General features: G+C 40.9%; 1 protein-coding gene across 2 annotated transcripts in view; it reads left to right on the plus strand.

The window, feature by feature from the left end:
• The window catches only part of AMPH (amphiphysin), a 238,688-nt gene that overhangs the window by 83,563 nt on the left and 128,260 nt on the right, over positions 1-26,865 (plus strand). For both annotated transcript variants that reach the window (XM_063113943.1, XM_063113944.1), the window contains exon 2: positions 8,731-8,811. In XM_063113943.1, coding sequence (XP_062970013.1) covers positions 8,731-8,811 — 81 coding nt within the window. The remainder of the gene's footprint in view (positions 1-8,730; positions 8,812-26,865) is intronic.

Here is a 26,865-nt window from a genome sequence, read left to right on the forward strand (position 1 = left end):
ACTTTGTGCCTGCGCACAGGGAACATTTGCCATGTGTTTGCTCTCTTTAAAACTTTTCCAGAATCAGAGAATTCACGTGCTGAAGTTCATGCGGCTTACACCTGGGCTAATCAATCAAGAGTTACTGCTCTGCTTCAGTCTGATTTCTTCTTACTCTAAAATTCTGATTATTTTCTCTGGAGAAGTCCCATATGAACAAGGAGAATCTTTTTACAGTAATCTGGAAATTGTGTGTTCACACACAGTCCCGCACCTGTTTTTGTAGGGAAGTTAAGAGAAGTCCATAAAGTGCGTAGAGAAGAAAGCATTCCCCAGATTGTGCTTTGTGGACTAGAAACCTCCTATGATGTTGATGAGTTGTTATATGAGCAAATACGTGTGGGAAACATAGGGTTAAATAAGGGTACCCACGCTTTTTATTGCAGGACTTCTTGGAACCTTTAATATGTTTGTATGGATAGGGAAATTTATGGAAAGTTTAAATTATGTCAGATGCGATGCAGTTCATTATTGTCCTGTGTATTTTCCATCTCTGTGTAAATTCATTTCATCTGTTCCATACCCATCAGCACGAACAGCCCCCCTCTTGTCTTAGGCAACATATAGCTCCCAGTTGAAATCCTGGTAGGGTTTTGGAGACTTTTCGTTCTGAGTCGACATCTTCCTTAGTATTTGTACTGCAGGTCAGTGGCTTCCAGCGCTGATTCTTCTTCTGTTGGTCCAGTGGGCAGTAATGTCATAAAGACTACCTGGGGAATCTGTGTAGAGTCATCAGAAGCACACCTTGCCTGGGGGATTGCCTGGACTTGGAACTCTGTCTTGCTTACATGGCCACGTGTTTGCAGCTGCTTCTCTCAGTTTGGCAGACATGAGTTTTCTTGCAAACATCTGGCTGTGGTAAATGCAGGAATCTCTTCCCCTAGTTAAGGAGCACGAGGATTAATTTAAATGAACTAATGAGGCTGGAAGATCATTGTATTTTCCTGTGCATAGTGGCATGCGAAAGCACTCTGCCCTTGAAGGGAGCCACTGGAAAAGGAAAATCCAGTCTCTCTTCAAGCTGCAGGGGATAACCCACAGGCGATGGCAAAATTCCATGGAACTTTGGTGTGAGTGTTGTATTCTGGGTGGATACTGCAGGTATCAGGTGTCAACAGTGCAACAAGGTGACCTTAGCCAGTGGGAGATGTGGGCACCTGGCTCCTGGAGAAGAGGAGGACTTTAATGCCAGGGTTCAAAATCCATTGATCTTTGCTAGATCAATATTCCTCAAGATGTCTTGTCTCACCAAGATTTTTTTTTAATTCAGAGGACTAGATGTCCTCAACTTTAAAGGATTAGGAACAATAGAAGAGAGCGTGGGATTGGAAGGTGCCATCGACTGGTGCTCAGTGTCACTGCATTTTAGGGGCCCCCTCACTCACCTCTCTTTCCCTTCCAGATGCCTGAATTTTCTTTTTTCCATAGCTTTCTGATTCCCACTCTTCTTGCTACCCTCCCCAAAATGCTTCCTGGAATTAGCAGGAAGGCTCATGCCGGCCTGACAGGTGTTTGCAACATGACAGCTAAGGTATTGTTGACATCTGCTAGAGCAAGAAGTGGATGTCATAATGGTACAGAAATAAATCCCCCAGAGCACAAGCTGGAGGACAATGTGAGGACATTGAGGGGCATATGAATTATACCAAAAGATGATTTTCTAGTGATTCATCTTATTCCTCTCGAATTAGGCAAATTAAAGGTACTTCAAGTCCGAAACACACCCAGAAAGTGGACAAAGGGCCAGGACCCTGAAGCTTGGGAAAGGGTGCAGTACATGCCCAGTGGGATGTTTTAGGATAAGCAGCTGCTCTGCACCTGCTTGACCTGATGGCCTCTCTCTAGTCTTAGGATATGGGACTTTGCAGTGTCAGAGTGCTCACTGGATACGTGCTCTCTGGATGAGCAGATGGACAGATGAATGAATGAATCATCTGGACATGGACACAGGCGGAAGGCCACCCTCCATGTCCTGTCCAGAAGAGGCCGTGGCCGTCCCATGCACTTAACTCCTGGATTCAGTGGATAATGTATACATAATTTCATGTGTTCTTTTTTTTTGTAAAGACAAAGTGTGAAGAGAGAGGTGCCTCCTTGTTTAGAGAAGGCTAAGTGAATTGTGTGATTCTCTCGTTGACTTTTATAGTCTGGCTCAGGGAATCGTAAGTCAGCCAGAGTTGGAAGTTTGTCTAGTCTGAGCCCTCGTCTAAGGCAGGCATCTCTCTAAAGGGTCCCAGTGGCCATTCCTGCCGAGTTCTTTCTTTGTTGCTCTTGTTGCGTGCATGCCTTCATCTTGAACACTTTGCATTCTGCATCCTTTCCTCTTATCAATTTCCCCTCTTCTGACCGCAGGACGAGTTTTCTTGCTTGGGCTCACACCTCACTGTAGCTTGATCTTGCTTTGATCTTTTCCCCTAACAAACAGAAGTTATTTCCATAGGGAATAGAAAATTGCAAATTTTGTCCTTGATTTAAAATGCCAACTACTTTTTTGAAAGCTGCCAACATAGTATTCCATTCCTGAAGGTAAAATATTAAGAGAGGGCAGTTACTCTCTTACTACTACAATAGTCACTATTTAATTTACATTGGACTATGAGGATTTGAAACTTGATGAAAATTTTGGCTTCACAGTTTGGGGAAACTGCCCAAATCAAGGAGTTCTAAATGTTTAGGGACTTCTGGTGGGCACTTTATACATGGGCATTACTCTACAAAACAATGTGAGACCCATATCACTGGGGCAGCCCTTGCAACTCGAGCTGAGGAACTAACTGCTTTAGGAGACACTGAAAAAGAGTTTAAGATGAAATATTGCAAGTTACTATATTCTTGTTTATCCTTCCTGCTTAATTTTGTATTTGCTATGTCATGATGTCTTTTATGACAAGATCAGAACATCTAAGCTCAGAGGAGCACACAGCCTTGGGGGAATATTTAAGAATCTCTTTGAAAAGAAGTGCAATTTGGAAAGCTTATTCACCTAAGTATATTATTTTTCATTTGAAAAACAGCAGCAACAGAAATAACAGCAAACATCCTATTGTTTGGAAATAGTAAGGTGTCAATGTAAATGAGATCATCTTTGAAATAAAAGATCTGAGGCCTAAACCAAAGTGCAAGAGGCACAGAACTTTCTTCCTTTTCCCTGCAGGTGGATGATGTGTTGCATGGCTGTCAGAATCTGCAGGTCAGACACATGACTAGATGGCTGTCCTCCTGTAATATCAGTGGAGCCAGGCCAGTCCAGCTCAACTGGTTTTTTCAACATAGTGGAGTGGGGAATGAGGGAGGGCCTCTAAATTATCAACTCACTGTCAAATCAAATATTAAATGGCATAAATCGAGCAAAAGACATTTCACTGTCTTTGGTGCCTTAAGACATTTTACATGTAGCAAATCAATCTCACCGCCTAAGTCAAGGCTGCTGGAGAAAAATAACAAAACTGCTCAAGCATGGGCAACCACACATCCATGGATTCTGCCTTCGCTGGGCCTTCATTTCCATCTGAAGGTCCTGTTGTGTGTTTCTGGTCCTAACCTTTTGCAGGCCCACTTCCAAACTGTTCCTCTCTCTCTGGGATCTTCACCATGACCCAGCCCCCTGCTGCTTGCCATATGATCTGGTCTCTACCTCACAGGAAAGATGGATCTGCTGTGCATGTGTATTGCAGGAGCCTGAAATCTGAGAGGGCACTCATATAGTGTTTGCCTATTCCAAGGAACTCACCCGGTATTTCAGAAGGTCAAGCCATCGGTTTGTTAGACTCACAGGAGTCGCTGACGGTGGCTGGCCAGCTACATATCTGCTCCACCATGCGGTACATACAACAGTTATATAGTGAAGAGATCAAAATAGGGGTGTAAATCATTTGTATGCTTACACGCAGGCCCTCACCCAGTTCACATAACTCAAAATGCATGGGAGATCTGGCTGGGTAGATAAGTTAACCTACTCCTACTCTCCTGCTGCCAGAGTGCTTTAGCACCAGCATGTTCATTCATTTACTTAGGGTCCCTGCTTCCTCCAACCTTCCCTTTGTCTTAAAGGTTACAAGCCTTTCCTTGGGTAACTGCCTTGGCCAGGGGTAGTTTCCCAGCCGGGGGGTGGAACTCTGGTATGCACGGAGAGGAGGTGCAGGGCTATGTCCAGCATTTACCCTACAGCGTGCGTTCCTTCACATTCCGCCTGTACACAGGCAAACTAATCTGTCTCTGCGGTAATCCTCCCTGTGTTTCTGAGGAACAGTCAGGCGTCTTCCTGAGCAAGGTGAGCCCTTCCGCCCCTGACCCAGACACCACCACGGTCATCCCTCTGGGGCTCTTCTTGCTGAGCAGTCCTCTTTCTCCCAGCTCTTGCCTCTTTCATTCTGTGATCAGTTCCTCCTGGCACGTAAACAGGGTCAAGCTTCATTTTAGGAAGTCCTCTTTTAACTCTACATGCCCCACATTCTGGAAAGTTCCCTCTGTTTCTTTGCCTTGTATTTACTCAGTCTACTGTGATCCGTTTTCTGACTCTGCCATCCCACTAAGCAGTCCTTGGTGAGCTCCTCAGTGGCCTCTTCATTGCTAGATTCAATGAGCACAAACAGCCCTTGGCCAGGTCCCCAGGGGACCAATGGACACTGTCAGGTCTTTTGGTCTTCATCTTGCTGGAGTTCTCTGTAGCATCTGAAACTGTCTCCTGTGGTTTTTGTGAATTTACTGCTGGTTTGACTATACCTCTTGGTTCCTCAGTCTCTGTTAAGTGTCTTCTTCCTCTGGCCCATTGTTCAAATCGTGATTTTCCTGGACTCTGTCATTGGTCCACTTCACTCTTTTTTAAATTTTTTAAATATCATTAACATATTCATTATTGCAAATCATGATTTTTTTTATGGCCTTTGCCTGACCTATCCCTACCTAAAACCCTTCCCTCCCTCCCACCCATCTCTAGTAACCTTAGGTTTGTTCTCTCCTGAATGTTCAACAAGTTGCTGTGGTCCGTCTGTCCTTCCTTCCTCCCTCCCTCTCTCCTTTCCTTCCTAGAACATGCGGTATTTCTCTTTTCTTGTCTGGCTTATTTCACTTACCATAATTTTCTCCAGACTCATCCATGTTGCTATAAATGGCAGAATTTCATTCCCTTTTATGGCTGAGTAGTATTCCATTTTGTACATGTATCACATTTTCCTTATCCAATCATCTGTCAAAGGACACTTAGTTTGGTTCCATATTTTGGGTATTGTAAACAGAGCTGCAATGAACATGGGAGTGTAGGTATCCCTTCAACACGATGATTTCCATTCTTTTGGATATATCCCCAGTTGTGGGATTGCTGGATCATATGGTAGTTCTATCATCTGTAGTTGTTTGAGGAAGCTCCATACTGTTTTCCATAATGGCTGTGCTAATTTATAGTCCCACCACAGTACAGAAGAGTTCCCCTTTCCCCACATTCTCACCAGCATTTGGTATTCTTGGTGTTTTTCATAATGGCCAATGTAACTGGGGGGGAGATGATATCTCAGTTTGGTTTTGATTTGCATTTCTCTGATGACTAGAGATGCTGAGCATTTTTTCATATACCTGTTGGCCATTTGTATGTCTTTTTTTTTTTTTGTCTTTTTCGTTACCGGCACTCAGCCAGTGAGTGCACCGGCCATTCCTATATAGGATCCGAACCCGCGGTGGGAGCGTCGCCGCGCTCCCAGCGCCACACTCTCCCGAGTGCGCCACGGGCTTGGCCCTGTTTGTCTTCCTTTGAAAAATGAATATTCATCTCCTTTGCACGAAGCTGCAGAAGTGAGGGTTCTCCTGCCGCTGCCTGCTTAAGAGAGATTGGCAGGCTTCCTTGTCCTTTGTGAGCTGCTGTCCTCAGACGAGTTGTGCTTCTCAATGACCACCTTACCTGGAGTAGCTAAAAATGTAGGGATGAGTGGACTTTGAGAATCAGAAGGACAAAGCCATGTGGTAAGTGCTAGTTGCCTTTCCCGCATCACCATTAGTAACGTGTGTGTGTGAGGGGAGGTCATTTGGGAGACCTAGCTTTAAAATAAAATCTTTTAAAAAAGGAATAAAGAATATAGACGCAATAAAGCCAAATTCTTCTTTTTAAAGCCATTATGCAATGAAAATGTAGGGTGGATGGCAGGCCACGAATCCCTGTGGAATTGAATTTCACTTCTCTTCCTAGTATGGCCGGTGTAATTTTGCTTTGTCCTCTCTATGTTAAAATTATAGTAACAGAAACAACAGTAAGAGTTCAAAGCCCATGGCCACCAAGGTCAAGACTGGTGCTGCTTTCCCAAACAGAAGATAGTGGCCAAGGCCCAGGCCCCTCAAGCGGCAGCTGCCCAGGGGGCTGGGGAGAGGCCAAAAGCCAAAACAGTTGTTTCTGGTAATGGTGGGAAGACAGAGGCCCGTGAGGGCCCAAGAATGCCTGGGCTGCCCACCAAGAGGCCTCATCGTCTATGGTGTCCAGCAAGAAGGCTGAAGCCGAGAGCTAGAGGCTGGGTGGAGAGAGACTGAGATTCTGCTTGAGTTTTTATTACCCAACAACCATCACCCTATTTACTTGCAACCTCATTATTAATAAAGCTTTTCTGGGGCTGGCTGTTTAGGTCAAGGGTTCAGATATTTGCCAGATGCCAATAAATGAATGAATGAATGAATGAATGAATGAATGAATAAATAAATAAATAATAAAGCCTTTCTATTAGTTTTCTCAACCAACAAAAATACTAATAGTATATTGCATTTGTATAACACTTCTATGTTGATTCTGTTATTAAAGTATAATTTTTCAAAAGTTAAAGACAAAATTTTCATATAAACATAAACGTGTCAGAGATTTTATTCAACTCAATTAATGAGGCATTTAGTTAAATGTTAAAATAGCTTCAAAGTGTATTTGAGGAGCTAGGTATATATGGGCTATTTGATAAAGGAATTAGATACAAAACTAGTTAATGTCCTGCAGGGTCATAAACTATCATCTTTGGGGTTATCCTTTCTGTTGGACAGAAGCTGCTTGCATTTCTGCCAGACAGAAATCTTGCAGTTAACCTCTGCTCCTGTGGGGTTGCAGAATAGCCCAGTCAAGAGGAAGCCAGTCAGATGTTCAGGTAAGCGCTGTGCTGAAGAACACCCGTGATCTCTTTTGCCTCTTTCCAAGTTTTAGGTGATTTTTCTTACTCCGTTCTTGCATTAAAAGGCCTTCCTGGTCCAAGGATACATATTTACAGTTAGATAGGAGGAGTAAGTTCGAGAGTTCTGTTGTACAGCCTGGTGATGTAGTTAATAATCTTGTATTCTTGAAAAATACTGTGAGAGGGGATGTTAAGTGTTCTCAACACAAAAATAACCATGTGAGTAATGCATCTGTTAACTGGCTAAATTTAACCATTCCACTATGTATATACACTTCAAAACATGTTGTACACAATAAATATATACAATTTTATATGTCAATTAAAAATACATTTTAGAAGAGGCTTTATTAAACTTCTCAGCTTGTACAAAGTTATAGCTTTGATTTGGGGAAACAAATTAGCATAATCTTATGTAAAACCTAGTCATAGAAAGTGATTTGTATGATTGTATGTTTTAATACCTAACTGTTTATGTCTCATAAAAAGATGTTTGGTAATGTCAGAGGGTGTGTATACTCCTAGAAGGCAGTGTTTACAGAGCTCTCACATTCTTGAATAAGTTTTTGTTTTAGGTGCAAGATATGGGAATATTGAACAGTGAACCCTATCATGGGTCTTAGTATCGTCCTTCTCTGTTCCAAAGTGACTCTCTGCTGTGTCTCCGCGAACTGCTTCTCCTGGGTCCCAGTCGTCTGCAGTACATAATGGTTTTTCAGTGATCTTTGCTTAGGGTACTTCCTTGGCAGTGAACTCTACCACAGTCCTGTTTGTTGGAATTTCTAACAACACAACTTACATAACCTCCACAGAGCATTCCCTGAAGACTTTGGCTCTAAGGGATATTGCTAATAACACTTTGCAACCCTCTCATGATGCTTGTAACACATTGTCTTTGATTTGTTATTTGTGGACCTTCCTTGTCTATTCCACTAGGTTATAAATTTCTTAGTATTAAGTGCCGGGAGCTTGTTTTGTTTGCCTTTGTGTTTCTGGATGACCAGTGCTTAGCATGGGCCTTGTGTGTCCATCCCACGGCCTCTTTGAGTGTTTACTGAATTGAAGGACGCATCAGAAGATGGAGAGCTTACCATGTGCGTGGCTCCAGTAACTCTAAAACTGTCCCCATGAAGTGCATCGACACTGCAGTCAAATGGCTTTGGTTCACTGTTGAACAAGCACTTGAGCACCTGTTATGCCTCAGGCATCGTGCCAGGTGCTTTGGACAAAAAGACAAATGAAGCATGGCTCCTGTCTTTAAGTCGTGCTCAGCCTAGTGGAGGAAACAGGCATGTAAACAAATAAATGCAGCGTAGCATGGCACTTGCTTAAAGTCATATAGCCTGCAAATGACAGAACTGATTAAAATCTAGGGCTGTTCAACTCTGAAGCCACCATGTCAAGATGCTTCCAGAACTGAAAAACTAGCAGTGCTGACTGCAGAGTCTCCTCAGATTCCTCAGAGCAGAGCAATGGCCTTGCTCTGCCTGTTAGCTGGGAAGCCATATCTTCCTTTGAAAACATTGTTAAATCAAACCATTCTGTTTTATTTACAACCTAGGTCCTCCAGAAGCTGGGGAAAGCTGATGAGACAAAAGATGAACAGTTCGAAGAATATGTTCAGAACTTCAAACGTCAAGAAGTGAGTCCACTCATGTTGTCTCTGGAGTGGGAAATGGTTTAACTGTCCTTGTGTTTTAGTATGTAACTAAAGTGCATTAAGCCTGAAGAAGGAACAGATGGTTGGCATGAACTTGAGGGCAGCACTTGCTAATTCTGTCGACTCTCATGGAAGACATGGGAAGAGGTGGTAGGCGCCGCGGGGAGAGAGCTTGGGTTTTGGGATCTCAGGAGAGGCAACTTTGCTGCTCTGGCCCTAATGCAGATGACCGATCGGAAGGAAAGAGGGTGTTTTTGATGATTTATATTCCACGAAATATCAGAGAAGCAGTCGTTAAACACTTCTGGCAAAATGGTTTCTATCGTTGCACGCTTCAAGATAGTGCATTCTCACCAGAGATTATCTCTCTCCCAAGGGGGGTGAAAATTAGTTTGTAGTGGGTGAAAAAAACCTTTATCTTTTAATGTACAAAGCCTAGATAAATATACATCAGATAAACAGACATAAAGTGTGCCTGTGGTATCGACATTTTATGGGGAGTGTGATCAGAAAAAAATGTCAATAAAGGCTACTGGGAGGAGGTGATATTGGAACAAAAAGGTTGAGAAACATGGTTTTGATGTGTGTTCCTTGAAGTGGGGTGCTCTGTGTTTTTAAACTCTTTAAATTTTATTTATTTGTTTGTTTGTTTATTTAGTGGTGGCTGGCAAGTACGGGGATCCTTGACCTTAGCATTATAACACCGTGCTCTAACTGGCCAGCCCCTGCTATGTGTTTAACAGACACATGGATAAAGAAACTATTTTTTAAGTCGTCTGTTTTGATCTCTAAGGCTTGGGTAATTGGCTGGAATATCACTCTCTAGAGAGCATGCATGAGGGCCAGGGAGAAGACAGTAGCATGGCCCTCTGAGGCTAAAATCTGGAGATCATTTGAGGGGTCTTCGAAGAGTTCATGGAAAGATTCATATTACCTTTTCAGTTTATTTTTCCAGTACCTTTTGAAGTACCCTCATACTAGAGGTTGGGATGAGAAGATGCTGGGCCAGCAGACTCTAGAAAGTGCGATTTGGACATAGGGACAGTGTTAGGACACGGATTTATTTTTCTGCTGTCGTTGGAGCTACCGGTGTCCACAGAGGACATTGTGGCCCCGGGGATGACAACTGATGACGGAAGATCATCCCAGGTTTTATTTCTCCCCTTTGCTCCTGTTCGCAGATCCCTTTTCTGTTTCTCTCTCTGGAGACGTGCTGTTTCTCTTTCACTGAGAGGGGTTATAACATCCAGCAGGTATAGAGAGGGCCATGTAGACCAGACTCCACCAAACACATTCCCAAATGTGTCCAATTTCATCCCAAGACTGAAGGTTGACGTGTGCAGATAAGGTAGTCAATTTACTATCAATGTTAATGGTCTTGTTCTATCTGAAAATGAGAAAAAAGGGAGGAGAATGGGGGAGCAGAACAGTAACAGGGAGGAAAACTGATCATGTTCAAATTACTGAATATTATAGAGAGCTTTGGATTAATGAAGGTAGAAGAGGGAATTCCTAGAGACGTGTTGGATCTATGCTCACAGAATAAGTTGCCCCCAGTTTTCCTCCTGACCTGTCCTCACTGGTGAGTTTTTGTACATCTTCTCTTGCACTTGGGTAGCATTCATACGGAGGTCTCGGATTCTAAGAAATTCCCACAGGAAAACTTGTCCATCAATGCCGTGTTACTTTGCAGGGCGGTCCCAAATGTCTGCTTTAAGGGATTGGATTTAGATTGAAGAAGTGACTCATGTTTACAGTTTTCCCTGTTTGAGGGTTTATACTCTAAGCTTTGAAACCCAGTCTAACTGTCTGGCATATCCCTATGGAGTTGATTAGTGCTTTGCTCTTGGATTTTTTCCTCTGCTACTTTTACGGCATGCTGATGTGGTTAGCACCCCAGAAGCTAACTTGGGAAGTATCAGGTTCATGAGCACATTCGTGCCTAGGAAGCCGTTTGCATTTTCTGATTATAGTGACTTTTTGTTGCTCTGTTCGAGACTTCCTTGACTGAACTGATTAAGGGTTGTCTTCTGTCTAAGGTACTAGAGAAGAGTGCAATTGGTTAAACCGTCTATTACATTGGTTAAACGATCTGTGCCACTAGGAGCAGTGGCATGGGGTGGCTTTATAATGATGTTCTGGGGTCACTATATACGTTTTTCAAATATGATGTGGCAAATAGTGTACTATCAGTCTCGAAGACCAACACCTAAGGTTTCTCAAGAAAATTAGCAGATTTCAAAATCTGGGTGAGACTTCAGAATTAGGGGAAATTTGAACAAGCAATTCTGTTTTCTAAGAGTGAGGCAAATCGTCTGGAAACACAGGAAATGTTATATCTCAGGGAGGCTTATGATCCTGTTTCGTTCACTTTGAAAATGTTTTTTTGCATCAAAAATATCTGGTATTTGTGTATCCTCATTTTGATATTTTTTGTTTTCGTCAGAAGAAGTAAATTTCTATCATTACAGTGGGGGAGGATGGAAGGCACCTTAACCTTGTCTGTGTATTAGAGGAAGAAGGGGAAGGGAAGGCGGGTGCAGGAAGGGAAGGAGCGGGACTTCTCAGTGTTCCATGGAAACTTGAAACATATCGAAGCTGCAGAAGGGAGCTGAAGGCTGCATTCACTAATGCTCTGTGGAGAGGAAAATTCTTATTATTACCAATAGGTGTCGTTGATCATTTCCCATCTGTTACATATGCTGGAAAATGTCTGATGCTTATGCAGAGCCTTTAACCCAGGAGAAAGGCTCTGCCAAGACTGTGGTTACCTCTACAAGGTCTATTATTCTTAGAATTAATGTAGTGGTGAATCATTACTCTAAAGGCAGAAGGCATTATCTGAAGGCTGCATACTCTAAAGGAATTATCTGACCTAGGAAATCTAAGTTTCGTATCTTTTCCTATGAATATGTATATTTAAATCTCCCAGGATACTAGTGACGGTATAAAATAAGATGTATTTGGATTTATGCCTTAGAGTTGGGTTATAGTCATCTCACCATACTCAAGTAGTGCTTCATCAAAAATAGACTGTGCTAGAATGTTCTAGAAAGGGTTCAAACATTTGGGGGCTTGATCTTGCTTTTTGAATTCCCCCTTTTTAAAATCATAAGGGCCCTTACTGATAGATTCCCTGCTTGTTTGTGTTAGAAGCAAAGGTGGCAGAGAGGTCTGTTTGAACTGTGGCTGGGAGCTTAGCTTTATTTTATTCCAGCTCCAGATTTTCTTTTTGACACAGACGTCTTTTCCTAAAAGGTGCTTTATGTGAGACTGAGAGTATGGATGAAGGGTCCACACATAGTCTGCTTGTTGGCCACTGGACTCCCAACTGCTGATGGGAGTCCAAATAGTCAAATAGTTCATGGAAGGACCGAATTAAAAGATAATTTGAATCTTTCCATGAACTTTCTGAAGTACCCCCATAGATTCTGTGATTCGGATTTCATAAACTACTCAACAGGGACAGGGAGGAAAGGGGAAAGTGGGTGTGGAGCCTCAGGGACTAGAAGGAGCGTCTCTCCAAAGACCCAGGAATTTTCCTTGATGATGAGAGCTAAGGGAGCGAGAACTGCAGAAATCCAGCAGTTAAAACAAAATCTGACTTCAGCATTTCCTCCCCAGTGGGTGTTTTATCCTTTCTCCTTTTCCTCTCTCACTGGAGCTACTAACACATAGCAAAGCCAACTGGCATGAACGTCACTACTTGCAGTTCACCTGGATGCCCGCTGACAGATCTGGATTCATTAATGAGCAGAGGGCAGGCCCCACAGAGGAAGAAGAGGCCTTGGCTTCTGTCCCTCCTTCCTGCTTACAGACTCACCCACTAAGATGCCACACCTTTGGCAAGCATGACAGTTGCAGCCACAGAATACCTCGGGGACTGGTTGTGCCCAGAAGACCAAACACGAATGCACAGGTGAGCACTCTAAGCCAGGTCTGTCTGAGAGCAGCACTTCAGGTGAAGGAAGGCAGGCTCGGTTCTCCTTCTGCCAGCTCCATGCCTTCCCATCCCTTTGAGATGCCTCAGCAATGTTGTCCTGCCGCTCTCTCCTTGCCTACTACCGAGGAATGGCTTAACTCTGGTATAATACAACTTAAGAAGAAAAAACATCCTGGGACCTTGCAGTCCTCCCCGGTAGTGGGACTCAGCACCAGTGGCTCCAGCTGTTAGTGACTGCTTGGAAGTAGGGCCCGTCTTCTCCTGTACCTATCAGCTCCCTCCTGGGCACAGGCACCCTGTTGTGTTGCTTTCAGCTTTTTATCTCCACACGATGAATACTCTAGACTTGCTAAACTTGAAGCTGAAAGTGGCATATATTATAATTTTGAACACATTCCCAGAGTATGTTTTTATTTCTGGGATGGGAGATGTTGTATGTTGTGTGTATTTTTGGAAGTACTTTCACAGCATTTTTTAGAAGCTAGTATATGTATAAAACTAATTAAAATTAACAATTTTAGAATAGAAGTTTTTAGAGAGAATGCTAATACAAAAGTATACTACCACAGTGTGTTAATGTGTGGGTAAAATTTTTATTAGTGGTAAATTGTACTTGTGTTCTGAAAATTTTTGCAACTTGCCTGAGCAGATAGGCCTAGCAGATACCCTAGAACAATTATTTTTAACCACAAATAACCATGATAGTGTATCTACCTTTCATTAAATATTAACAGTGACCTTCTCCTGAGATAGCCTCTGTCTTGATTAAATGTGAGCCCATCAGGTCTGTTTTGAGTAATGACCCAATTCTAAATGACAGTGTGGAGAACCTCAGCCTACAGAGCCTCCTTTCAGCTCAGTAGACCTTCTGGATTCTAAGACCCTGAGGTGTTCAGTTTTGTGCCCACGAGCAGCGCTGTTCAGACATTAGGGCATCAGCATCACCTGGAAGTCTTCAGAACATCACAGACTGCTGGGCTCCACCCCCACAGTTCCAGTTCAGTAGATCTGGGATGAAACCTCAGAATCTGCATATCTGACAGGTTCTCAGGTGCTGCTGTTGGTACCGGTCTGTGGACAACACATGGACGACCAGTGCATTGAATCTGCTCACATAATTTCTTTAACAGGTGCGTCCTCTGATTAGTCTTTGAAACTTCTGTTTGATGTCTCTTTTTAGTGTCTTCAGGACAAATATGGATAAAGCTTTAGTGGTCATACTCTGGATTATGTGTGATCTGCATAGATCAAATCAACTGAGGGGATCTGCTCTTGAACAAGTATGATTTTGGGTACAGTGATGGAGTGCCCTTCCTCCCAAGGTGGTCAAGCCTGGAAGCAGGATTCCCTGGTACAAATGCCCCTGCTCACACCTTAATGAGAATGAGTTTCACGAGGCTCTCTCTAGGTAGTCTGGTTAATAGAGGAAAGTATTAGAACTCTAGGTATAGGATTCTGAGAAAACAGAGTATTTATTCAGAGAATCAGTTATATGTAGCAAATACAAGCTGGAAAATGAAAGTGTTTTCTCTCCAAGCAGCTGAAGCAATGCTGGAAGGGAAATTTTTAGCATCAAATGCTTATGTTAGAAAGAAAGAAAAGTATCAGATCAATAATCTAATTTCCTACTTCATGAAATTAAACAAGAGCAGAATAAACCTCAAGCAAGTAGAAGAAAGGAAATGAAAAAGATAGAGCAGAAATCAATGAAACTAAAAATAGGAAGACAGTGGAGAAAATAAATGAAACAAAAGTGTGATCTTTGAAAAAATCAATAAAATTGATAAACCTCTAGCAGGACTGAGAAAAGCAACAAAAAGATGCAAATCGCCAATATCAGAAAGGAAACAAGGGACGTCACTATAGATCCTGTAGCCATTTCAAGAATAATAAGGGAAGAGTCTGATAATTTTATACTTATAAGTTTGACAACAATGACCAATTTCTTTACAGCCACAAACTATCAAAACTTAATCAAGTCAAAATAGACAATCTGAATAGTCCTATAACCATTAAAGAAAGTGAACTGGTAATTTAAAATCTGAAAAACAAATCTCTAGACCCAGATGGTTTCACTGAAGAATTCTGACATTTAAAGAAGAATTAACAGCAATTTTACACAGTTTTTCCCAGAAAATAGAAGGCAAGAGAACACTTCCCAGTTCACTTTATGTGGCCAGTATTACCTTGATACCAGAACCAGACAGCAATAGTATGAAAAAAAGAAGTCTACAGACCAATGAACTTACATGAAAAATTTTCAACAAAGTATCAGCAAATCAAGTTCAACAATATGTAAAAAGAATTATACACCTTGACCAAATAGGGCTTATTCCAGGTAAGCAAAGCTGATTTAACATTCCGAAATCAGTCACTGTAATCCACCATATAAACAGGGTAAGGAAGAAAAACACATATGATCATATCAACAGATGTAGATTATGTATGTGACAAAATCCAACACACATTCATGATAAAAATGCTCAGCAAATTAGGAACAGAGAGGAATTACCTCAAGTTGATGAAGAGTATCTATGGAAAAAACCCTATGGCTGATACCATAATGAATGGTAAAAGACTGAATGCTTTCCCCCAAGATTGGGAACAAGGTAAGGATGTCCACTCTCACCAGTTCTATTCAATATAGAACTGGAAGTTCTGGCCATTACAGTAAGGAAGATTAAAGGAAATAAAAACATACACATCAGAAAGGAAGAAATTGTGTTATACATATATGTGGGGTACAACATTGATTTTCAGTAATTATGTACAATGTGTGGTGGTTAGATCAGTATAGTTTATTCTTCATTACAGTATTGCAGTATGCAATCATTCTTTGTATCTGTTGACCATTTCCTCATTGCAGATGATGTGATTGTGCATGTAGAAAATTCCAAGCCATTAACAACAACAAAAACTCCTAGAAGTAATAAGTGAGCTTAGCAAGGTCACAAGATTTAAGATCAACACACAAAAATCAGTCACATTTCTGAATACTAATAGTGAACATATGGAAACCAAAATTAAAAACACAACAACATTTATAATCTCTCCAAAGAGAATGAAATATTTATGTACACACTTAGTAAAATACATATAGGATCTATATGGTTAAAAGTACAAATTGCTAATGAAAGGAATCAAAGAAGAATTAAATAAATGGAAAGACCTTCTGTGTTCATGGGTTGGAAGACTCAACATAGTAAAGATTTCAGTTCTCACCAAATTGATCTACAGGTTTAATGCAATTTCCTGCAATTCCTACAGCTGATTTTTTATATACATCAACAAGCCTACTGTAAAATTTATAAGGAAATACACAGACCCTAGAATAGTTAAAACAATGACAAGGAAGACCCTTTGACCCACCCCATGGGAAGTGTTTGGAGTGCTGGAGGAAGCTGGCCCACCAGGAAACACTGGGATGCAATGTGGGCAACTGATCTGCCTTCCTGCTGGCACAGGCCCACTCGGTAGAGACTGGTCAGGGCTACAGAACTGCAGGGGCACAGTTTGCTGAAAGACTTGGTCCCAGACCAGAATTGCCACACAGCCCAGGGTATCTGATCTTACAAAACCTGGAAGTGATCAAAACACTAACAACTAAAATCTGATGTGCACAAAAAGGCTTCTCCGCAAAATCAGCAGCAAATCACAATTAAGCGTAACAATAGAGCTCAAGTACTGGTCACCCCAGGAAGTTCCCCCCATTTTAAAATTAAACAAAAGACAACAAATTAGTTCCAGTGCAGGGTTGAAGAGGTTGTGGTAGATGATAATCCACTGCAGAACTGAAAAAAAAAAAAAAAAGAACCACACACCAGACAAATCTCTGTTATCAACCAGTAAAGGCCTACCATCACTAAAGAACATGTATAAAACCTAGAAGAGGTAGCAGTCTCCTCAAATGCCCAGGCATCAGCATAAAGACACAAAGATTGAGCTAGCACATAGAAATATGACACCAACAAAGGAAACAAATGAAGCATCAGCAGTGGACCCAGAAGAACAGCAAATTTATGAAATGTCTGATCGAGAATTCAGAATAAAACTCTTAAGGATGGCCAGGGAATCACTAGAAAACACAGATAGAAAATAAAATAACATCTGGAAAATAATCCAGGAGCAGAATGAAAACTTGACAAAGAAATTGCATCAGTTAAAAAAACAATGTAAAAATTCAGGAAATAAAGAATATATCACCTGACTGAAACAGTTGATAGAAAGCCCCAACAGCAGACTAAACAGATGAAAGAATTAGCGAGCTCAAAGATAGAACATATGAAAGTATCAAATCAGAGGAGCAAAAAGAAAAAGAATAAGAAAAAATGAAACAGATACAGAAAATATGGGGCTCCCTCAAGTGAATAACCTGTGCATAAATGGCATATCTGATGGAGAGGAAAAAGTAAGAGATGTAGAAAGCATATTCAAGAAAATAATGGCTGAAAATTTCCCAGGTATGGAAGAAGATGACAGCATCCAGGTACAGGAAGGTCAGAAGTTGCCAATCAAATTCAATCCAACGAGGAACACCCTAAGCACATCAGAATCAAATTATCAAAAGCCAAAGTCAATGAAAGTATACTAAAAGGAGCAAGAGAAAACAAACACAGCATTCAACGGAGGCCCAATACATCTCTCAGTAGTTTCCTCAGTAGAAACCTTACAGTGCTGAAGAGAATGGGATGACATATTCAGGGTGCTGAAGGAAAAAGACTGTCAGCCAAGAATTCTGTATCCAGCAAAACTAACCTTCAGATATTAAGGAGAAAAAAAGTCCCTCCCAAAGAAACAAAAGCTTAGGGAATTTATCAACACTAGATCTGCATTACAAGAAATGCTAAAGGGAGTTCTTCATTCTGAAAGAAGGTGATGCTAAGGAATAGGAAGAAAACATTAGAAAGTGCATAATGCATTTGTAAAGTGAGTTCACAGAAAATCTCAGAATACTCCAGTGTTGTAAAGGCGGTCAATAAACTGCTTACATCCTTGTTGCTTTCCCTCCCATGGATTTGTCACCCCTTTTCCCCTGGGTGATGGAGCTGCCAAAGATTACTCAAAGCCCATCTCTTTTGAGCAGTGAGAAGCCCCAGAAAGGGGTTAATATCCTAGGACCCGCAAGCGTGAGGCATCCTTCCATTTGGGAAGTTAACCACAAATTGAGGTTCTCTTCCTGCATTTATTCTCTAGATCAGCAAGTTACAGGAAGAGATATAGGTGGGGTTTTACTAAGTATAGTTTAACAAGTTTTGCAATAGAAGCTGGTAACATTCAGTAAAAACAAGTCATATGACATTCTGTTAGGCAATTAAGTGATCCACTAACAAAGGCTTGATTTAGCAAACATTCCTTTTCCCTCCAGCAGTTTTTAGTAACTTTACATATCAATTAGTAACTTGTCTATCTTTGAGCCACAACCTTGCTGTGTTACAATTCTTATCTTGCAGCAGAGACTCAATAGCCTGGGGAAAATTTCCTGTCCTTTGCAAGGTCAATATTTGAAACTGCAAGGCTTTGGCACACCAGGCCCTGTGAAGTACATTTTCTTTATGAATCCTCTACACATCCTTAGTATGGAGACTAAAGAACTAACCTAACAAGACACTAACATATACAACAACCATGTAAGTGGCAATATTTGAAGATGTGACTTGAAACAACAAATTGTCAAAGAGTGTGTGTGGGTGGGATGATGCCAAAGTGTAGAATTGGCTTTTGTTTTCTCTTTTTTCTTACATATCAAAGTTAAGTTATTAGTATAAAATGATCTTTTGTGACTATAACATGTTTTTTTTTAAATCCTCATGGTAACCATAAACAACAACATATAAGAGACATACTAAAAATAAATAGTGGGAAATCAAAATACACTGCCAGAGAAAACTACTCAATTGCAAAGGAAGGCAGTAAGACTGGGAGAAATGAAAAAAGAGTCAACAAAACAACCAGAATAAAAGGGAACAAAATGGCTGTAACAAGTCCCTATATATCAATAACAACTCTAAAAGTAAATGGATTAAATGACCCAATTAAAAGACAGAGTGGCTCAATGGATTATAAAACATGAACCAATAATATGCTGCCTACATGAAACTAACCTCATCTATAAAGACACATTGTCTGAAAGAAAGGGATGGAAAAAGATATTTCATGGAAATGGAAACCAAAAAAGAGCAGGAGTAGCTTTATTTATATAAGATTAAACAGTCTGCAAGCCAAGGAAAGTAGTAAAAGATAAGGAGGGTCATTATATAATGATAAAAGGATCAATTCAACAAGAGAATATAATGATTCTAGATATGTACACACTCAACTCCAGAGCACTCAGTTATATAAAGCAATTACTATTGGACCTAATGGGAGAGATAGACTCCAACACAATAATAATAATTGGGAACTTTATCCCCCCAATTTCATCAAAGGACAGATCATTCAGACAGAAAGTTAACCAGGAACATCACAATTAATCTCTCCTCCAGGCCAATTGGACCTAATGTACATATATAGAGCATTTCTTCCAACAGCTGCAGAACACACATTATTCTCAGCAGCACAAGGGACATTCTGTAGAACAGACCATATGTTAGGTCACAAAAGAATTCTCAACAAAGTATAAAAAAATTGAAATCATATCAACTACCTTGTTCAATCACAATAGAATAACACTAGAAATCAACAACAAAAGAGACACTAGAAACCGTAAAAATAAATGGAAATGAAATAACATGCTCCTAAACAACAAATGGGTCAAAGAAGAAATCAAAAGGGAAATTAAAAAATTCTTGGAGACAAATGAAATTGAAAGCACAGCATATCAGAACCTGTAGGAAACACCTAAAGCAGTACTAAGAGGGATGTTTATAGCAATAAATACCTACATCAAAAAAGAAGAAAGACTTCAAGTAAACAATCAATCATTACACCTCAAGGAACTAAAAAACACGAATAAACCAAACCCAAAATCAGCAGAAGGAGAGAAGTAACAAAGATTAGAGCAGAAGTAAATGAATTAGAGATTAAAAAAATATATAAAAGATTGATGAAATAAAGTTTTTTTGAAAAGACAAACAAAATTGATAAATCTTTAGCTAGACTAACAAAGAAAAGAGAGAGAAGACTCAAATAAATAAAATCAGAAATGAAAAAGGAGACATTACAACTGATACCACAGAAATATAAAGAATTGTAAGAGACCACTTTCAACAACTATATTCAAACAAACTGGAAAACCTACAAGAATAAATTCTTAGAAACATACACCTTACCAGTGTTGAATCATGAAGAACTAGAAAAGCTTAACAGACCAATAATAAGTAATGAGGTCAAAGCAGTTATAAAAAATCTCCCAACAAAGAAAACTCCAGGACCAGGTGGCTTCACTGCTGAATTCTACCAAACATTTAACAAATAATACCAACTCTTTTCAAATTATTCCAAAAAATTGAAGAGGAGGGAATAATTCCATACTCATTCTAAAAGGCCAACATTAACCTCATACCAAAACTGAAAAAAGATACAATACCGCCAAAAAGTAAACTACAGACCAGTATCCTTAATGAACACAGACATGAAAATTCTCAAAATTCTAACAAACAAAATCCAGCAACACATTAAAAAGGTCATTCACTGTGATCAAGTGAGATTCATTCCAGGGATGCAAGGATGGTCCAACAAACACAAATCAATAAATGTGATACATCACATCAGCAGAATGAAGGAAAAAAACCCATATGATCATTTCAATAAATGCAGAAAAAGCATTTCATAAAATGCAACAACCTTCATGATAAAATACTCAACAAATTAGGTATAGAAGGAATGTACCTCAACACAATAAAAACCAGATACGACAAACCCACAGCTAAAATCATACTGAATGGACAAAAATTAGAGGTGTTTCCTGTAATATCTGGAAGACAAAGATGCCCACTTTCCCCACTCTTATTCAACATAGTACTGGATTTTCTAGCCAGCACAATAAGGCAAGAGAAAGTAATAAAGGGTATCCAAATCAGAAAAAAGGAAGTGAAACTATCCCTAATTGCGGGTGACATGGTCATATACATACAAAATCCTAAAGCCTCCACCAAAAAATTACTAGAACTAATAAATGAATTCAGTATAGTGGCAGGACAGAAAGTTAACACACAAAAATTAATAGCCTTCTTATATGCCAATAATGAAATAGTTGAAGAAGAAATCAAGAAAGTAATCCCATTCTCAATAGCTACCAACAAAAATGAAATACCTAGGAGTAAATTTAACCAAGGAGGTGAAAGACATCTACAATAAAAACCTTACTGAAAGAAATTGAAGAGGACACAAATGGAAAGGTATTCTATGTTTTTAGGTTGGATGAATTAACACCGTCAAAGTATCTATATTGCCCAAAGCAACCTACGCATTCAGTGCAATCCCTATCAAAATACTAGCCACATTCTTCACAGAAATAGAAAAAATGATCTTAAAATTTGTATGGAACCACAGATGACCCCATATAGCTAAAGCAATCTTGAAAAAAAGAACAAAGTTGGAGGCATCACACTTCCTGACTTCAAATATACTATAAAGCTATAGTAACCAAAATAGCATGGTACTGTTATAAAAATAGACAAATAGACCAATGGAACAAACTAGAGAGCCCAGAAATAAACCCATGCACTTGCAACCAACTGATTTTCAACAAAGGTGCCAAGAATGTACAGTGGGGAAAGGACAGCCTCTTCAGTAAATGGTGCTGGGAAAACTGGATATCCACATTCAGAAGAGTGAAACTAGACTCCAGTCTCTTACCATACACAAAAATCAACTCAAAATGGGTTAAAGACCTAAATTTAAGACCTGAAACTGTGCAACTACTAAGAGAAAACATAGGGAAAATGCTACATGAAACTGGAGTGGGCAGTGCTTTTTAGAGTGAGACTACAAAAGCACAGACAACTAAAGCAAAAATATGCAAATAGGACTACATCAAACTGAAAAGCTTCTGCACAACAAGTGACGCTATCAACAAAGTGAAGAGACAACCTACAGAATGGGAGAAAGTATTGCAAACTACACATCAGACAAGGGGCTAATATCCAGAATATATAATGGACTGAACTCAACAGCAAAAGCCAAATAACCCAATTAAAAGATTGGCAAAGGACCTGAACAGACATTTCTCAAAAGGAGACATACAAATGCCCCACAGAAAAAAATGCTCAAAATCACTAATCATCAGGAAAATGCAAATTAAAATGACAATGAGATTCCATCTCATTCCAATTAGAATGGCTATTATCAACAAGACAGAAACTAGGAAATGCTGGCGAGGATGCAGAGAAAGGGGAATTCTCCTACATCATTTGTGGGATGATACATTGGTGCAGCCATTTTGGAAAACAACATGGAGTTTCCTTAGAGAACTAAAAATAAATCTACCTTACAACCCAGCTATCCCACTCCTGGGTATATGCCCAAAGGAAATAAGATCAGTATATCAACAAGACACATGCACTCCCATGTCCATCACAGCACTATTCACAATAGCCAAGAGATGGAATCAACCTAAATGTCCATAAAGAGATGCATGGATTAGAAAACCATGGTATATATATTCACAAAGGAATACTATTCAGCTACAAGAAGAAATGATATCCTATCATCTGCAGCAACATGGATGGAACTGGAAACCATCACATTAAGTGAAGTAAGTCAGGCACAGAAAGAGAAATACTACATGATCCCACTCAAATGTGGAATCCGGGGGGAAAATGGTGGATTTCGTAGAACTAGAGAGTAGAATAATGGTTACCAGAGGCCAGGAGAGGAGGGGGTGGGAAGTAGGAGAAATGGTGGACTAACAGTACTAACCTGTGCTATCAACCCTAAGTGAGTCATTTTGCAGTACATGCATGTATAGAAACAGCACACTGTGCCTCACAAAATGTACAAGTAAATCTTAAAATTTAAACAAAGAAATACTAATAAATAAATAAATAACAAAACTTTTGGAAAAACATAGGAGAAAACCTTTATGCTCCTTGGCTAGGCAAAGAGTTTTTAGACATGATACCAAAAGCGCAATTGAAAAAAGATTCTTCAGTACTTAATTTATTGTACCTGGTATGTAGTACAAGGAGTTTAATTGACTGTACCCGTTCTCTGATGTAACTAATGAGGTGGGAGACCAGGCAAGGTCTGATAGTGACTAGCAGGAGGAAGAGGACTAGGGGGCCTGAGACTGCTGTTATTAAAGTCGTTAACCAAGGTGACCAAAAGAAGAAGCTCTTATACCAATTTTTGTTGTTGTTATATGACTCTTCTCTTTCTTTAATATGTTTTCTGACTAAGGCAAGGCTGTTTCTCTTTTTTTTTAATTTGGGAGAGGTTGTCCCTTTTATCCCAGAGTGGTTAGTATAAAAACAGCAAGTTTCTTACAGTCCCCCTTGTTTAAGGAACAAAAGATTTAGGCCTCTCCTATTTTGTAATATTACTTTAGCTAGGGAGTCCAAGGAGCTTTCTAATCTACCCACAGAGCTCCCAGGAGAGCCAAATTTTTCTCTTTTTTACCCCTTTCCTCCTGATGTTATTAATCCTCTTTGCTTATAAAGAGCCCCGTGTATGTGGACTGTAGCAAAGGCATATGTACTGTCAGTATATATATTGACACTTTTGTCTTTTCCATATATTAAAGCCTATGTTAAGGCTATAAATTCAGCTTTTTGAGCAGAGGTGCCTTGGTCTAGAGCTTGTGCCCAAATGACTCGTTCCAGCATCACTGCAGTTGCCCTGGTATACCTGATCTCATCAGTGATGACGCTGCTTCCGTCTGTGAGCATCACCTCATCAGGTTCCATCCAGGGCACATCTCTCAGGTCAGGTCAGAGTCCTTGGAGGGCTTCTATGGTTTCAAGCCAGTCATGGAGAGGCTCCTTTGGGTCATCATCTGGGAGGAGAGTTGCTGGAATCAAAGCCATAGTCTTAAGAAACTTTATTCGAGATTGATCTAAGAGCAAGGCTTGATATTGAGTGACGCGGGCATTGGCGAGCTAACACTCGGGAATGCTCTTTAAAAGAGTTAGCACCAAGTCAGGTGCCACCAGGCTTATATCCTGCCCTAGTGTCAGCTTGTCAGCCTCCTTCACTAGCAGGGTGGCTGCTGTTATGGCATGGAGACAAGTGGGCCATCTGGCTGCCACATAGTCTAGCCTTTTGGAGAGATAGGCTATAGACCTCTTCCATGGCCCTCGGGCCTGGGTGAGCACTCCTTTGGCCATGCCTTGCTTTTCAGTGACAAACAGGGTGAAGGGCTTATTCATATCTGGCAGGGGTAGGGCAGGTGCTGTGGTGAGCGCTTGTTTTAGATTATCAAAAGCCTTTTGCTCAACCTCAGTCCACAGTAGGGAAGTATGTTTTCCCCCTGTTCTAGAGTATAGGGGCTTGGCTGTTTCAGCAAACCCAGGTTTCCAGAGGTGGCAGTAGCCTACTGTGTCCCCAAATTTATGGACCTCCTTCTTACTTTTTGGGGTTGGGATCCTTAGGATTCAGTGAGGGCCATCACCATTGCTTTAGCCATCCTTTTTGTCTTTCTTTCTTCTGGGCCCTCTGGCATTATAGACCCTTTGGGCTATTTCAGCTAGCTCAGATAACAGCTTTCCTTCAAACCCTTCCTGTTTCTGAAGTTTCCTCTTAATGTCTGGGGCTGACTGGGTAACAAAGGCAATGTTATTCGCCCATCGGTTCTCTGGGTCCACAGGAGTATAGACCCTATAAGCTTCCATGAGGCTTTCCAGAAAAGCAGCCATGGATTCATCTGCCCTCTGGATAGTTTCACTCAGAAAGATTTGTGGGCCTCCGGGCAGCAGCACGGAGCCCTCTAAGGACAGTCTGGCAATACTGATCAAGAGCCTCATTACCTTGGTCTGTGTTGGGGTCCCAACTGGTTCGACTAAGGGGAAACACATGATCAAGGCAAACTGAGTCATCAGAGGGCCGGCAGTCTACACCAATGATGGGCTTTCAAGCCTCCCAGCGGATGTGCTCACGTTCCTCTGAAGTGAAGAGGGTCTGGAGGAGTTGTTGACAATCATCCCAGGTGGGCTGATGGGTAAAGAACACAGTCTCCAAGAGGGAGATGAGACCTTGGGTTTTCTCAGAAAAAGAGGGATTTTGATTTTTCCAGTTACATAGGTAGGCGCACTGGGAGAGATGGGAGGAAGGGGAGAGAGGTCAATAAGATCTTCAGAAGTTGCCTGCAAGACTACAGGTGCACGCAGCATAGAGAGTGGCTCCCCTTCAAAGGAGCTGTTGGAGAAATGGGTTTAGTAACCAGAATTTTTCCTTTCTGCCTATTTGGTTTCTCTTGTAAAGGTGTTGCTCCACTAATGGGCTCGGAGTTGCTCTTGCCCATTTTACTGATCACCAAACAAAATATCTTTACTCCTAGAGCAGGGTTTAATACTTTGGGACTATAGACACTAAGCCTATAGTTAGTATTAAGACAAGCTAGTTGGTCCGAGCGTTGTGGGTTATTGTTAAGTATTAAGACAAGCAACATAATAAAGGTTAGAGAGAAAGGGTGGCAGACACTTATCATGTCCTGTAAAGGCAAAATGGGAGATGATGAAGGGTAAGGAAATGCTGGACTGAGATTATCTCCTAGACCTGTTGGGAGAAATCTTACTCACGGTTAGTGACATACACTCAACTGAAAACACACGAAAGACAGTGACGACATTCAGCACTTAAACTCTATACCATTACTTGGACCAAGGTGATGTCTTGGAGGTCCCTGGACTTGGGAAGTTCATGCTGTGTCCAACCTTCCACACAGTCCTACATTAGAGCTCTGTTACCACACCACTTGAGATCTCAAAAGATCTTGTATGCCTCTCATACAAGCTTTTAAGCCTTACCAAACTTACTAAGCCTATCTCACCCAAGCTTACTAAGCTTACCTCCGGAGGTCTACAACACAGAATACTGGCCAGGACGCAAAACAATAAGTCATCAAGTCATCAAAAACCCCAATGCCAATTGAAAAATTTAATCTGCGGCGAGATTAGCCCTGGCCTTGAGAGGGGAGCTCCCCCAGGGAGGCTTGTTTGCGTTGCTTCTCATCTGGAGCTTTTCTGATTCCTTTAAGCGAGCAACAGGAAGTCTCACTGGGGCCTCCAAATGTTGTGAGGCTGCCGCATGGAAAAGGAACCAGAATACCCAACTGAGAATTTAAAAGGGGGGTTTTATTGACCGGCCGGTGACTGTTCCTCCAAGAAAGTCTTGGAAGGAAGCAGCCCCAAATTGAAGTTTAGAGGGATTTTTAAAGGGTACATTTTTACATTAGTCACACAGTTAAAATTATCAAATAGTCACACACTTATAGTTATCATATAGTTACACACATACGTACATACCCTCCTGGCATGAGGAGGGGGTTTGGGGAGGCCTAGCGCAAGCTGATAACAGAAGCTGAAAGAAGCCAGTTAATCACTTAGGGATGGCAAAAACTTTCACAGGGCAGTTTTCTTCTTAGGTTGTCTAGATACATCTGGATACAGCTCTTGATTTTGTCAGGGACATCATATGCGGGAAATAGCACGGGCAGGCTAATATTTAGCTTTTAACTTCTATCGGGGGGGGGCTAAAGAGCCAAGGGGGATTTTTAAGCAATAACACTATTTAAGCTTAATTAATCTATCTTGTCACACAGCAAGCAGTTTCACAGAAGTGAATTGCATATGTTATGACAGTGGTGGTCACCCTATCTCAGTAGAAGGAGCCTGAGGCCCTCACCAGATGCAGCTGTCCCAGAATTGTAAGCCAAATAAACCTCTTTTCCTTATAAATTACCCAGTCTCAGGTAATTCTGTTATAGCAACACAAAAACGGACTAATACAGAAAATTGGTACTGAGGAGTGGGGTGTTGCTATACAGATACCTGAAAATGTGGATGCAGCTTTGGAACTGGGTAATGAGCAAAGTTTGGAGGAGTTTGGAGGACTTAGAAGAACATAAAAAGATGAGAATATTTGGAAGATTTTAGAGATTGGTTAAATGGTTGTGACCAGGAATGCTGATAGGAATGTGGACAGTAAAGACCATGCAG

This window comes from Cynocephalus volans, chromosome 11 (genome assembly GCF_027409185.1).
Source record: "Cynocephalus volans isolate mCynVol1 chromosome 11, mCynVol1.pri, whole genome shotgun sequence".
Taxonomy (NCBI): domain Eukaryota; kingdom Metazoa; phylum Chordata; class Mammalia; order Dermoptera; family Cynocephalidae; genus Cynocephalus; species Cynocephalus volans.